We start from the raw sequence: 15,490 nt of genomic DNA on the forward strand, positions 1-15,490 counted from the left end.
TGGAGAAGCAAGGTAGAGGGGTTGCCTCGCACCATCTCCTCTGATGGGTGTTGAGTGCTCACATGGGCTTTTGGGCATCACCAGAGCTCGGCAGTGCTTGGAAGTAGGGCAGGGGAAGGGAAGGAGGAAAACAGATTCCTCCAGGTGACCGCAGGAGCTTTTTGAGGCTGAGATATAAGGGAGCTGTAGGAGCCAGCTGGAGGCTGCTGCACATGATCCCTGCTCTTCAGGAACCTGGGGTTGCATCCCACCCACACCAGTGCATCCCCTCACTCAGCTGGTGTGGATGGGGTTTGCTGTCCCGCAGTGATAGCTCTTCTCCCCCATGGCCAGTGCCAGTGTGACCGTTCTGGCCTCAGGGCAAGGACATCTCAAGGTCTACGCAGCCGCAGCATCACAGAGCGAGGGCAGGAGGAGCCGTGCTGAGCTGCGGGGCAGCACCCACCCATGCCAAGGGGCTGTGCGTGTCTAAGGGATGGACACCAGCCACTGGACTGGTGAAGAACATCACTCAGGAGGATCCAACCCTAGTGCAGGGTCAAGCTTTCCCTTGAAAAAGCAGATTCGAGTGGGAATGCAGGACCTGAGTTTCTAGTTCTGCTGCCTTCTTGGTGCCTCCAGTCTCCCAAAGCGCAGGGAGAGACCGGCCCGTGTGCGTCCCATGGCTCCTCCACCCCGCTCGGGTCCGGCTGAGCCCTGTGCACAGCTCTGCACGGCAGGACAAGGCTCTCTGAATGCAAATTTCATTTCTGAGCCACTGGCGCTGTTTCAAGAGCCGGCAGCCTCCGAGCCCTTCTCGGTGTTACATATGTAACAGCCTCATTGAACTTGACATGTCAAATTCAGGCCATTTGTGCAAAATCTCCCTTTAATAATACCGTTTCATTTCGCTCAAATGAGACTTGAATGCATGTAAAATGGAAAAGGATATTTAAGCGCTAACATTAGGCAGATGTCTTGCCAGAGGCCGATTGAATATATGAGATTTTGAAGTGCTTAACACGTTTTCGGTGCTCCCTTTTAGAATATGTCACCTGGCTTTCTTTTTTCTCCCTGTCCTTTCTTTTTTTTCCCCCACCTCTTTAAGTGAAGGGTATAAATTGAAAGAAAACAAAACTACAAGCTTTGGCTTTATGGGGTTTAACTCTTGCCAGGCAAGACTGTTGGTATTCCTCCTCCAAAGAGAAATTACCTAGGAGCTCCCCTTGGCAGAGCACAAGCACAAAGCAGCAGAGAGCAGGAGGTGGGCGAGCGGCAGCCCCGCGGTGCGGTACACAGGGATTCTCTCCCTGTGCTGCATGTACAGCTCAGGGAGCAAAAGGTGCCGAGCCCCAGATGAGCAGCAAAGTGCCACCAAGGTAAAAATGACAAATAATAACAGCGACTCTCTATGTACACCAATGCCCTGTGCCCCTAGCCAGGCTGGTCCCTGCAGAATACATGAATATTCTTGGCTTGTGTGCATGAAGCTAATCCATGCGCTAGATGCAAGTCTTCCATCCTCACTCGATTTATATTCACCTGTTTTACACCTCATCCGTGTTAAACACTTGCAATAAAGCACATTGAAATGTGAGGCTCTTTCTGGAGTTATCAACGGCCCCAGCTCCAAGCTTCAGCTGGTGCTTCGGCTGCAGGCACATTTCGGGGAGTGCAGGCAGGCACAACATTCGAGAGCAGCACCCATGGGTGCCCCTCAGGACAGGCACACACACATCCCCATGGGCATATGAGTGCATCGCTGCATATGTCACTGCAGGTAGATATTATAAGCGGAGGTGGTGGCGCACCGTGGGGACCATTAAACCCTGTCTGCTGCTCCCCAGGCAGTGATCGAAGAGGACAACCTGCTGAAAGGGGATAACAGGGGAGGCTGGTGGAGAAGGGGTGAGTTGGGGGCTGTAGTTTCAGTTTGATGTGGGAGGAAAGATGAATTTAGGGACAAAAGAGGGGGAAAGGATGCAGTGGGAGCTGTGGAACGCACCTCAGCTGATGGTCCCCCACGGGTTCGTGGTGCTTTCTGAGCCCTTGGCTGGTGTTTGGGGAAGAGGTATTTATTGGCCATTTAAAAAACCTTAGGAAGTCACATTACAAAGATCACAGTTGCTGAGTCAAGCACTTGAAGGTTGGGAAATGTGCCTTTTAAGATGCTCTGTTCTTGAAAATGCAGTGCTCTTTTTAAAAACTTTATTTGGCAGAGGGCGTTTTTATTTCCCTGTGTGACAGCGAGCAGATTCTTCCCTGCTTTACCAGCACAAACCTATGCTTCACAGCTGTGATTTCACCTCCCCAAAAGGATGAGGTGTATCATTAGAGCTGGGGAATGGTCCAGAGGGTGGAGAAGTGAATTGGACCATGCCCTTTTGCAGCTAAAGGACAGTGCGAGCTCAGATAGGACTATCTCAGCTTTTTCCCCTTATTTAAATGGGTTTCTAAGCTTAGCAGATGTAGCCAGCAGTACCCTTGTGCCATGTTGTGATACTGCCCTTGCTACGGGGCTGGGCACAGTGGTGCAACCGCTGCCTGGGGTGCTCGGGAATGGATGCGTTTGGGTGGGTGGATGGGGGTAATGCTGCTCTCACAGTGCCCCATGGCTGTGCAAACCCTTCCCTTTTTGATTTCTCTTCCTTTCTTTATTCTGCATTGAATACTTGTGTCTTAAAGCTCATGCCCACCTGTCGGCTGTTCCCAGCCTGGGATAGCAGCTCTCATTGCTCCTTACCACCATGCCAGGGGCACAGGGAGCCATACCTGCACACACAGTATCTCAGGAGCTCCTGACCTTTCTGGTGTGTCTGGGAATAAGTTCTCTGAGCACAAAGCATTTCCCGGAACACAGAGGGCACTGGGGGTCTCTCACCTTGGTGCAAATGCAGAGTGCTGCAGGCTGTTTTCCGGTGACCTCAGAGATGCTGTCACAAAGAGGGAACCAAATAGTGTCAGGGCAGAGCAAGATGCAGTGTGAAGGCCTGTTTCAAAGCAGGTTAAATACCCAGATGGGGTATTTAGCCTGACTCTTGGAACTAGCTTAGTTTCATGTCAGAGTAAAAGAGCAAATCATGGGACTGTAGCAGCTCCCAGTGCACCTCTGCCCAGGCTTAAATCTTCCTCCAGCATCCCTCTGAACCTTCCTCTCCCTCATTTGCCCATGTGCTCTTTTCCTCTCACTCTTTTTAATCCTCGCTCCCTTGGCAGCTGAGGTGGAAGCAGAAAGTGCTGCCTCAGTTCTTGGCACCACATTGAGCATCTTCACCCTGCTGGGGGGGCTTCAGCTCGAGGTTTCTTTATGCAGAGAGTCACGGTGGTAGCTCTCCTTGGGGGACAGAGGCAGCTCTGGGCCTGGTGGGATAAGAAATAAGGAGGAAGTTGGCAGAATAGCTAAAACATGAAGGTTTTGGGACCATGGGAGATGACCTGGTCATTCCAGCCAGGGTCACTGTCCTTGAGGGAAGTCTCCAGCCATCTGGAGACACATTCTGGATTTCACGTCCTGTCACAGGTTGTTTTCCCCATGTTTTGTGGTCTTTCTGATAAAGTCATCCCATGCTAACCCCTCGGAGTCTGCAACAGAGACTCCTGCTGATGGATGAGGAGAGAAGCCACCATCCTGTGGTCCCTGCACACCCAAATTATAGGTGATTTCTGTGTTACTCCTGGTCAGGATAAGGACCCAGAGCAAGGTATGAGACATGGCTCAGACCCCTCTCCTGCTCAGGGAGCCCTGTGTTTAAATACGGCTGCTCCTCATACCGCCCCAGGCAAGGGTTTGCTTCATTTCAGTGGGATCTGCTGAGCATTGTGTTGTCCCAAGGAGCCCTTGGAGAAGACCTTCCCAGCACGGGCAGCTGCTCTGGGAAGGGCGAGCAGCCGCACTGCCAGGCCCAGCAGGATAAATAGAGTGTGTAAACCCCAAATTAGCTCTGTTGTCATGTGTCACATCAGGGTCACGGCTCTCGCCTCAGGTCTCCTCGATTTATGCCTGAGGACCTTAACTTGACGGCCAGGTACTTCCCCAGACTTCTTGTGCAGCAAACACTGCAGGTCCCCCAGCCTCTGAATGGGTGAGATTAGAGATGTTTCTGAGCAAGGAGGGTTTCTTTTTCAAAGATCCATCAAAATACATGCTGATTCCTTTCCTTGCATGCAGTAGACATCTGAGAGCGCTCCAGAGAGGGCAAGGAGCACAGGCCAACAAGTGAGCTTGCAGCTGGGGAAGAGCAGGCATTGCAACCTCCTGCTCCTCAACTTCTCTCCTTTTTCTTCCTTCTTTTTCCTTCTTCTTTTTCCACCTTCTTTTCCTTTCTTCCCTTTCTCCCCCTCTCCTTCCCCCTCCCTCCCTCCCTCTCTCCCCACCCCCCGGTATCAAGGCGACATCTCCAAGCCAAGTACTTTTAATTTCGCCCGTGGCCCTTGCTGACACGGTGGATATGCACAGCAAGTTAAATTCCGGCCTGATCAATAAAGCAGAAGCAGTGTGTCCGACTGGTCGATATTTTTTTATCTGTCTTCAGCCCAGTCCTGCTGATGACAGCCCCCTGCGCTTCAGCAAAGGCACTCAAGGGCATCGGGCTTTGGCAACACAGCTCTTTTTTTATTTAAATTCAAAAAAAAACCCCAGATGCCTACAAAAAAAAAAAAAAGAAAAGAAGTTCACGGAGTTTGGCCTTTGCTTAATAACATTTTATGATTTATCTTAATTTTTAATTGAAAAAAATTTGCGAATTAATTGATTTCTGGGACTTGCCAATTAACATTGTAATTGGGTGCATGATAAATTTCGAGGGAGCATCATTTTTCTCCCTCTCCTCCTTGTCACTGAGAAGGGGAATCGCGAGGGCAGCTGCTTCCTACCCGTACGGCCCCTGCTCCTTCCCGAGGTGCCGCTGCCCTCCTCCCCCCTTGCCACTGTATCTTAAAGAAGGAACAAGAAAGCTAATAAAGTCGTGTTATTAGAGTCTTGCCAGAGGTGACCCCTCAAGGCATAAATCCAGGCTGGGGAGATGGTGGGGACAGGTAATCCTAAGTGCCTGATGGTGCTTTGCGAGGTGGGACTGGGTACGTGCCCTGCAGCACCATCTCCCAGGGCCATGGGGAGGGCAGCCAACCCACTCAGGGTCCTGGGGGCTCTCCCAGAGAGTGCTGGCACCCCTAAGGTGTTCAACAGAGCAGTTCATCACCTGTGATGTCTCCCCAATGCTCTCTCCAGGTGCAAGTCCTGACATGCATGAGCCTCCAAGCCCAGATGCTCCAAGGGGAGACCCAACCCCAGCACTGAGGTCCTAATCCCAAACACCCAGGGTCTGCGCCACAGCCAATGTCCTCCAGCAAAACCAGGCTGCTGGGGCATGGCTGGTTCTTGAGAGCTGCTGCTTTGCTCTGGGGGCTGGAGCACCATGGGGGGGTCATTCACATCTTGCTCTGCTCTACCCTGAGCCCTCTGGGCAGTGGGTCCTGCCCCACAGCAGCAGCAGGGCATCCTATGCCACCCCGTGGCAGAGGGGTTCTGCATGACTCTGTGGTCAGGGATTCAAGGCACAGACACATCTCCAGGTGTGTGGGAAGCGGCATCACCTGAAGCTTATTCCAGCAGTGTGATTTCTGGCAGATTTAAATTAAACACACTCCATCACCAGAGAAATCCACCTGTAAGTGTCAGCTTTTCGGTGAGACCTGAACAGGGCCACCTGCCACCCTGGGGCAGCTAATAGGGTCACATTCTCACATGGGGTGTGGAGAAGCAGGAGAGATGGCTGCTGCCAAAATGAGGAGTGAGGAAACCACATTGTGCTGGGGCAGGGAGAAAAAACAAGCCACACCTGGGAGGGCTGGATTGGAGAGTGGAAATACCGAGTAAATTAAAGAGTTCCTGGTGTCTCTAGTGCTTCTCCCACTCAGTTCACATGCTTATGTGGGCCACCTCATGGCAGCCAGTTGGGGTGTCCCATGGACCGTCTAAAGCCCATGAGCCTGGAGGGGCTTTGCTGTGCATTCTGCAGCCCCTGCTACACCTCAGTGTGTGCAGGGGATGAAGGATGCCAGCCTGGGAGAAGGGTCCCAGGCTTCCTCAGCAGAGCCGTGGATGTCTCCACTGGCCAGGACACCAGAAAGGCCAGGAGCAGCCCAGCTCCATGACTGTCAATGGCAGGGAACCATGGGGGACAGAGGGAAATTTATGAGGAGAGGAGTCTGTTTATTATCTAGCAAATGTGGTGCTGCTGATACCGTGGATTTATCCTCTTTCATCCCCCCTCTGATTTGTGTCCCTGCCCCTTGCTGTGGCAGATTAATCATGGACAGAAAGGGAAGAGAGACCCTCCAGCTTCCTCCCATGCACTCAGATGATGGGAACGGCAGCAGCCTGGACCCTTCATCCATGGCTTCTCCAGCAGAGATAGCACCAGCTGTGCACCTATCCTGCACCTATCCTGCACCTATCCTGCTTAGAGACGCCCGGTTCCTCTCCTCCTGTGGCAGAGCCCAGGGCAGGCAGAGCAGCTGGGTGCTGCCTGTAATCCGTGAATGAGAGCTCTTCTCAGGGGTCAGACTTCCAGGGTAGCACAGCGGGTGAGAAAAGTTGTGGGTCGTGTATCCCCTCACTCATGCAATGCCTTGAAAGCGCTGTGAATGCTCCTTGAAGTGCCTTTGCACCAGTGGTAGCCAGCAGCCCATTCCCTGACTCCAGGGCTGGGGTTTGGGACCTCAGAAGGCAAAACCCTCCTCTGCCACAACTGCGGGAGCCCTGGGAAGGGATGCATGGAAACCCAAGGGTGAGAAATAAATCTTCGGTCAGTTATTTGCCCTTAAGCCATGCATGCCTTCTACAGAACCTCTTCTGAACTGCCACGTGAGCTGGGAATAATTAAACAGTCATTACAGCCACTGTAGCAAAGAGCCCCCCAGATCAATCTCATGCATGACCTTTCCCTCCGACTTTCCTCTTTATTTTTCCAGCCACCTCTTTCTCAAATAGTGAGAGAGAAATTAAACAACTCATCCACCCCAGCCTCCTGCTTCTCCCTGAACATGTGGACCATCGCATCCTCATCCAGACATCTGTCACCTGCTCTGAGTGGGGCTCCTGGCAGGGACTTGGGGCACCAGAGCTGATAAAGAAAAATCCATTGGGGAGAAAGAGCCAGGGGTGCACATGGGACAGAGCAAATAGACTGTAGGTGCAGAGCATTTCTAGTCCTGATTCCAGCATCTTTGTCAATTTTTAGCACCACTGAGCCTTTTTCCCCTTCATGGGATGCAGGAGGTCTTCTAAGCAGCACTTGGAGCAGGTGCTGCTAGTGGAACCAGGGCAGGTTAAAAACCCCAGGGTGCATCCCCTGCTGACACGGATCATGCTCGTCCACACCAGGGGCTGTCACCTCAGCTAGGTGAGGATTTGGCTTCATGTAGCTTAAGAAAAAAACAGAAATCAAACTCCCATTTCCTTATTTAGGCTTTAAGTGACACTTCCACTTATTTAAACCAGCGTTCACAAAAATCCAATTCTCTCTCTACCCAGCGACTGCTTATTTACGGCTGGTGTTCCCATCCGCACAGCCCTGTGGGCGGCTTCTGCCGGGACTCCCATCCCAGGGCTGTGCGTTTGTGTGTTTGAGCTGCAAGTCCTGCAGCTGAAAATAAATTGTTTCCACTGGTATTTTTTATAAGAAATACATCAGTTGGCCCCAGCCTGTAGAAACCTTTTGGCTTTGTGGGATCTCATGCGGGAACTGCGTGTGCTCTGGCTGGTGCCTGTTAAATCCAGAGAGCTGCTAAGCTGGAGGACAGCACCTCTTACCACCTCCTTAAGCCTCTTCTGACTGCAATGTCGTTAAGGGATGAGCACAAACAACTGTATCTGCCCAAGCTCAAGGAACTACTTCTCTTGCAGTTGTTATTAATTAGGTGAGGGGAGTGTGGCTGGGGCCAGAAGCCATGCCAGCTACTGAGCTCAGCCTTTCCTTGATGGATGCTCTTCATAAGCCCTGCCTTGCTCTGAGTGGGGGAATCTGCAGAAATCTGGTTTGAACATGCTTGAGGAGCCCACGTGGCTGTGAGATCTGGTGGCTGTCGTGGGCTGAAGCACATCATTGGGGCTGTTTCTGGCCCTACTGTTGCTGCACTGAGACTTCAGGTAAATCCCATCACTGCTCTGTGGCCAAATTTCCCCTCTGAGCACATTTCTCTCCTTCGGTCTCTTCGTGCTGGCAAACACTCAAACTGTAGCTTCCTAAGCCTTGCTCCAGGGTGCTGTGGCAATGCCCTGATGCTGGCAGGGTCAGTGCATGTGCCATGGTAAACGTGGAGGAGGAGAATTCCTGCCTTGCTTCCCCGGGGCAGCTGCCTGGCAGCAAGAGCCCTGCCTGCTTCTGCTGGGCTCTGGGCAGGGCTTGTGCGTGGCTTTGGCACCCAGAAAACGTCTCTTTTCTTTTGGAGGAAAGCTGAGATTCCTGCAGTGGCTTGCAAGAGCAAAGGCTTAAAGGAAAGGGAGAAGTACCACCTTGCTCGTGGTAAAACACAATCAGATCACTTGTCCCACATCTCATGCCTTGGGTTCTCCACGTCGGAGGCAGCAGCTTCTGTCCATGAGGATGATAAGGGACCATTCTCTGCATATTGCTTTTTCTTTCCTTTGTATGACAAGAACACCCCAAAAGGCAGGATCATAACAAAACAACAAAATCTGAAGGTTATTGTGTGTGACAGCAACATGGCAGAGGTAGAGAAACCGCAAGGCTGTGGGTAAGGGGGGCACACATTCCATGTGCTGAGCTGCCCTTTGGGATATCACAGCCCAAGCACTGGGTCTGAACAGCCCCTCGAGGCTCGCTTGGGGATAACAAGGGGATTCCCTGTTAGACCTGGGGATGCTCCTAACCAAATCCCTGCCTAGCCTTAATACACACCTGCATATCTGTGGCGTAGTCTGAGTCTTGCTTTCATTGTGGCTGAGAGTAAATGTTCCTCTTAAAGCTGATGTGCCCTAATATAGAGGAGCGCTGGGTCCCCAGCAAGCGCCCTGGGGTGCATGGGGACCTGGCCATGCAGCTCCCATTAGTGTTAACAGGTGACATGGCTGCAGAGCCCTCCAGCAGCACCAGGGCTGGGACCGTATTTTGTGCCTGCAGATGTGCAGGGCACTCGAGCACGTGGGGATGCACGAATGCACAGCCAGAACTGGTGCCACAGCCCTGAGAAAGGGAACCAGCATGGAAACAGCCTTGTATCACTTGGAAATGCAAACCCCTTGGGAGAGAGAGAAGGAGGCTGCCCAAATTGCTGGGTCTTTCCAGGGCGTTTCTTGTCTCATTTGGTACTTTTGGGGAGGTTGCCTAAAAGGGAAAGAAGTTATTTTGCTGTAATGAACTAGATAAACAATTCCCCAAATAGATTAAAACTAACTGTAACTTATAAAAGCGGGTAGTAATTATATTTTATTAGCTAGCAAAACACCATTTTTTTATTTCGTAGGATAATTCTGTGTAAATCACCTTAATTAGAAGTGTCAGACGAGCCCGTGAATATTGTACTTAGTAACTAATTTCCTATGTACAGGTTATAATTTAAAACACATGGATCACTCGCGGAGTGGAAATATGCTAGCCATGAAATAATGTGGGGAGTGTTGGGGTTATTACTATGTAAATGTGTAATCATTTCAGACCACTACAGCCTGGCTGGGTGATTAAAGAGAATCCCAAGGTCTCCAAAGATTGTGCTCTCCGCAAGGGCCTAGAGCGAAAAACTTTAAAAGGCACCGAAAAGTGTTTGAACTTTAAAGGTCTTGATTTCCCTTTTACCATTTTTAATTTGTCTGCAGTGTTTATGGAGGGGAAGGTTTCTCTTTGCTGACGGCCTTTCAATTCTCAGCCTGATTCCAGCATCCTTAAGAGCCGTGGGGGGCTGCAGCCGCTGCAATTCGGGGGGTTGTTTAGTGGGGTGGAGGAAAGCACCCTTAAATGGCAGAGTCTTGGGACACGGGCAACAAGGGCTTGTGCCCATTCCTGACCCATCTTTGGAAATAAATAAAACCAAATTGCAAACTCTTATTAGCAATAGATTGGGGTTAAATTGCAAGGAGGGGGGTGGTTCTTAATAATCCTGCAAATGAAGAATAAAATAACTTGGCAGAGTTTGTCTAATGCAGTTCCCTTCCCCATCAGTCCCAATAGCAGAGGGCTTGGCCTTTTGGTTGACCAGAGACTCTCATCCTGAAAAATGCAGTTTCCTGGTGCTAACACCATTTTTGGGAGGAATTAATGAGATTCTTCCTCTTTCCCTCAAAAAGGAATAATTTTAAACACCTTTAACAAGAAAAGGGAGGAAATGAGTTTGTTTATATGATTGTTTGGGTTTTTTAACCTGGTGTGTGGATTATAAAGGAAAAAAACCACATTGTTTCGCCCTTTGGGAGACTGAGAAATTCAAGGTAGTGCTGGAGGTGGGGAGGGGGTGGAAATCCTTCCATCGCGTGTGTTCGGGCTCAGACAGGAGCTGGTGCCAGGGCTGCATCTCTGGGGAGCAGGGACTGACTCTGCTCCCCTCCATCTCCCGAGAGCGGGGGGTGCAGAGCCAGGCAATGGGGCGTGTGGGCATCCCGCACCCCCAGGGAAGCACCCAGCAGTGCAGCCCCGCGGGGACGGGGGCTGCGAGGGAGGCGATGTCCCAGCCCCTTGACCCGTGATTCCCCAGTAACTGCAGCCGCTTGCTCCAGGAGCAGAGCTGTGGCATTCAGGGTGACATGATGGCGATGGACATCTGCATGTTGGCCCCCATTTTGGGGTGCGAGGCAAGGGTGGTGGCACTAGAAGAGGAGGGAGGCCATAGCCCCGGGAGAAAACACCTTCCTTCATCCCTGCTCATTTCATAACACCCAGCCATCTGCCAAATCAAGGCAGATTAAAGCCAGCCAAATTCAATTTCTCCCCGCTGCCACTGCAGCTCGGCATCTGGGGCTAAAGTGTCCCCGACAAAGCGAACATGACAGGCACATTGCTTTTTTGTCACATCTAGTACCGTGTTGATCTTCTAAAAGTCTCATAAAAATTTATTGATGTCTCCCATATTGCTGTGATTGAGAAGAAAGGAGCGCGGGTGTGCGGAGCCGGGCGCGCGCGCGCGGGCGGGTGTGCGTGTGTATATTAATGTTTCTGAAGTAGATCTGATTTGATATGTCTTGTTCTATTGTCAGCATCTGTTTAGCGAGGCTTTTTAATACTTTCTGGCTGCCGATCACTCATCCTTAGCCTGGGATGCAGGCTTGCATACAAATTTTGTTATTAAACACAATTCCATTCCCCCCGCCCTTCCCCAACCTCCGCCTCCCCCCGCTAACCTCCCCCCTCCACCCACCCATCCATCATCTCCCCGGGGCGATGGGGAGCCGGGAGCCAGCCGCCCCACCGCCATGCACTTACAAGCACAGGCACTGGGCTTGGCAACATATTTCAAGAGCCTTTTGCCTGCTGCAGGTGCTTTGCATTGACAAATCGAATCATGGGGAAATAATTTATTTCCTAATGCTGTTTGCAGCATGTTAGCAGGAGAATTTACATGAGAGAGATTACTTTAATAACCAAAAAATTACAGTGCAGGCCTCCCCGCCATGTCGGCTTTGATATGTAATTGTTTCAAGTTTAACCTGTCTGGAGGGGGGAAGGTGTTATTAAATCTATAGCATCTCCCGCTGGCGAGGGCAGGCGAGGAGGAGCGCCGTGGCAGGGACCTCTTTCCCTGCTAAATGGGGAACAAGCTGAATTAACAAATCACTCCAGCCTCCGGCAGAGCTGCTGCCTCCACAGCGTGGCTGGAGCTGAGTGAGGGGATCTTCTTCCCCTTGCTCTTACACCGATTTAATCTCCTTCTTTTTCCTTACCTCCTTTCTTTTTCTATTGTGCCTGACCCTATGCAGGGCTCGCCACCTCCGCTCCCCTGTCCCTGGCCTTTTTCCCCGTGTCCCTGCACCCTTGGTCCCTGCTTTTCACAGGGCTGAGAGCAGAGCTGTGCAGGCTCCTGAGCAGGGGGAGATTTGGGATTTGACTCTGCATTGTGTGTCTGGATTTGGGGGCTTCCACTCTTAAGACCATTCTATTCCAACTGGAGAAACCGCTGGCACTGCCCTGCTTTCTATGCCCCTCCAGTCAGGGTGAGGAGGTTCTTGTTAGCTGGGGAAGGGGAAGCCATGCACTTTGCTATTTGACCTCGGTGAGATCCCTCAAAGCAATCCCCCTCTTGCCCACCACTGAGGTTTTGTGACTCTGACCCCATTCTCTTCTCTCTTGGCAGCAAGAGCTCCATCCTGAAGGATGCCATGGCAGCAGGCACCCCCAAGGTAAGTGGGCACAACTCGGCACACTATCTCCCCGCAAAAAGGATGCTACTTACACCCCCTCGCCTTCCCAGCCCACTCTCTGTCCTGCTACTCAGTGTCCCCCAGGAAGGTGACGGTGCTTTGGGGGAAGCTGCTGCTCCCATGCACCTGCGGAGCTGGAGCGATCAAGTCCCCACACAGAGCTCTCTCCTTCCCTGTGCAGCCAAAGGATGGCAGAGCTGAGGGACCTGGCGGGCTCTGGGACTCCAGATTGTGTCTAATGACAGCTAATGAGAGCTGAGCACATGCAGGCTGAGCTCAGTCTGGGAAACCAGGTGAGGGAGTTCCTGGAGCCAGAGCCATATGCCACTTTTGGAAGAGGGGGATGGAACTGTCTCAGGGGGAGTGAAGCACACCCAAGGAGGAGCCCAAATCACTAAAAGACCCCACCTCAGTCACACCCCCCTTCCCAGGACCCACCTCCCGTCCCCTTGACTCAGAATGCAAAAATCCATCACGGCATCACTGCGCGGGTCATAATTTACTCATTAGTATTACTGTTAGCTGGACAGAAGGACCAGAGCTTGGGCAGGTAAGTGGGTGGCAGGGAGCACCCAGCTGCACAGCTGGCCATTGCACCTCCTAAATAAACCCCAAATTTTCCCAAACCCTCCAAGGGAAGATAAAGATTGCAGCGGTACTCTGTAGTGCACCACACCTTTGGCATTCCCATCGTCTGTGTTACTACCTCTGTCTCCTGTGCGCTGCCCTGGGAGGAAAGGGGAGACCTGGCTATGAAAAACAAGCAGAGCAGAAAGCAGTCTCCAAACCCACCCACCCACCACTGAAAATCCACAGCTGCCATGGTATATCTAGAAGGAGCTGGAAAGGGCACTCACAAAATGAAAGCAGCTGAACTCTGCAAGCTTCCTCTTCCCTCCTCATCAGGTCTGAGTGTAGATAACTCAACGGTCCCAAACACGTCGCCTGTGAGGGAGAAGGATGGCTAGGAAGACAGATTAGCTCTTTGGAGGGAAACGCCGCAAGTGACTGACAGAGACCAGATAAAGAAGAAGGTCCATCTCACGGCAGGGCCGGGCTTTTGAAGTTTCCATTGACAAAGAATCCCATTTGCCTTTAGCGAGGGGATTAAACTGGGACTGGAGCGTCATTCTATGTAAAAGAGATCAATCGTCCCCTGTCACCACATGGATCTTTTCCCTTTGCCCGTCACATCTGGGGCTAAGAACATTAACTTCAAGAAGCCGGGAGAGCAGGGAGGGAGAGGGTGAAATCAGGAAATCTTTCATTCCCTTCTCAGAGAGCTTGAAAGCCTCTCAGCCCAGGAGGATTTGTTATTTCTAGGTGGCTTTTGCTGGGAGACAAGTCCCGTGTGGCACGGGAAGGCACAGCACTGTCACCTTCACTTGAGCTTGGTATTAAAGGCCCCTTTTTAACCAGGTGGGATTGAGGAAGAGAGTGGCAGGGAGATGAAGGTTGCTTTTTCCCTTTGTGTCCACAGAGTGTTTGCAACGTGGGGTGGGAACAACAGCATTTCCTGGCTGGTTCTTCTCTTGGTGCCAACAAAAGTTCCAGCAGCTCAGCGGTGGGAGAAAGGGGCTGCACCTCCCCATCCCCTGGCAGCACAGGCAATGGCTGGTTCCACCCAGAGACATGGGAACTGTGGTGGTGTGCAGGCTGGACATGTTACTTTTGTGGTTACCAGTGACTTTAATACAACTTTAGGACTCACTTAGGACCCTTGCATATAGTATCATTACCATTTCTGCTTCTGTGCTGGCCTGAGACGCCTCCTGGGGTGCAGCTGGGACAGGGGATTTAACCCACCCATGCACTGTCTCCTGGCTCTGCTCCCATCCCTTCCCCACTGTTACCCTGGCAAACATCTCTCCTGGCAATAAAAGCCCAGATGTAAACGCATGTTCCATGCTTGCCGCTTTCCTGCCCCTGAAGAGCTGTCACTCACTGCACTGGGTCAATTTTCATGGCGATATGTCAAAGAAAATCCAATCACTCAACATGGGATGTGATGAATGCAGGATTATTGTATCAGGTTCTTCTGTTATTGGAGCCGATGTAGGCAATGATGGCCAAGCAAGGTCTGTGAGCTGGGGGGCTCAGGTCAACATGTCTTCTGGGTGCCTGGAGACCCTCCCTGCAAAGGCAGCTTGGGGGGCAGCACTGAGCCCCAAACAGCCCCGCAGCATTCCAGATCCTCATCTGCTTTCCATGAGAGACCAAGCCAGATCTATCCTGCCATGCCAGTGCAGACAAGCCACTTGGAAAAGCAGCTGACAAACCTGCATGGTGAGCCTCAGGATGAGATTTCTATCCAACCCTAACTGACACTTACTTAGGAAAGCTGGCGACAGCAAGCTGGGCTCAGGCAGCCTCTGGCCATTCTGGCATCATTCCATGTTTCATGCTCTCCCCTTACCTTTCTCCCCTTGCCTCGACTGCCTCTTGCGAGGGGTTGTGCAGGAACAGAGCACATGTTGAGTTGAACTCATATTGTTGAGGTGCATGAGAAGCCTTAGTCTGACCGTTCCTGTTCTTCCTTAAACAGCCAGCAGTAATTCTGAGAGCTGGCGTCCCCCAGTCCTCCCAGCTACCTAAGAGCACTTCTTTGCCACAGCCTGTCTGGCCCGTGGCTATTCTTCCATGAGCTATCATCTAGGTGGGATATCATCTCTGCCCAGAGAGATCTCAGCCCCTAACTTTCAGGATATTAGCTTCAGACTGTTACCTGTCACCTAATGGCATCTGCTGAATTTTCTTATATCCTTTCTGAAAGTGCTGGTACTGACCGCTGAAGGGAAGAGGTTGGGCTCTGTGCAGCATCCCAGCTCTTGCGCTGGGTTTGACATCCCTTTTCCACTGCTGCTTCCTGACACATGACTGAAAATTGCCATGTGAGTGCAGACAAACCCTTGAAGTGAATGGCCAGGAACAAAATCCATCTCCCACGCCCAGCAGATGCTCGTGGCAGGTTTGTTTAGGGGTGCACCCAGCTCCTCGGAGGGTGTCCACGGGCAGATGGCCAGCACACTGCTCCGAGACCTCCAGTGGAGCTGGGAACCGAGCCACAGTGCTGGAGCCCTTCAATTCCCCCACCCACTCCCATGCTTTTACAGCTTCACCGAGCAGTTTAGGAGAGAATTACAG

The 15,490-nt window shown here is 51.7% G+C and overlaps 1 protein-coding gene across 3 annotated transcripts in view; it reads left to right on the forward strand.

Moving 5' to 3' along the window:
- Window positions 1–15,490, forward strand: part of RNF220 (ring finger protein 220) — a gene marked incomplete at its 5' end in the record, with an annotated part of 218,969 nt that overhangs the window by 135,504 nt on the left and 67,975 nt on the right. For all 3 annotated transcript variants that reach the window (XM_080349197.1, XM_080349194.1, XM_080349195.1), the window contains one exon: window positions 12,280–12,325. In XM_080349197.1, coding sequence (XP_080205323.1) covers window positions 12,280–12,325 — 46 coding nt within the window. The remainder of the gene's footprint in view (window positions 1–12,279; window positions 12,326–15,490) is intronic.

This window comes from Nesoenas mayeri (genome assembly GCF_963082525.1).
Source record: "Nesoenas mayeri genome assembly, chromosome: 8".
In the NCBI taxonomy this organism is placed as follows: domain Eukaryota; kingdom Metazoa; phylum Chordata; class Aves; order Columbiformes; family Columbidae; genus Nesoenas; species Nesoenas mayeri.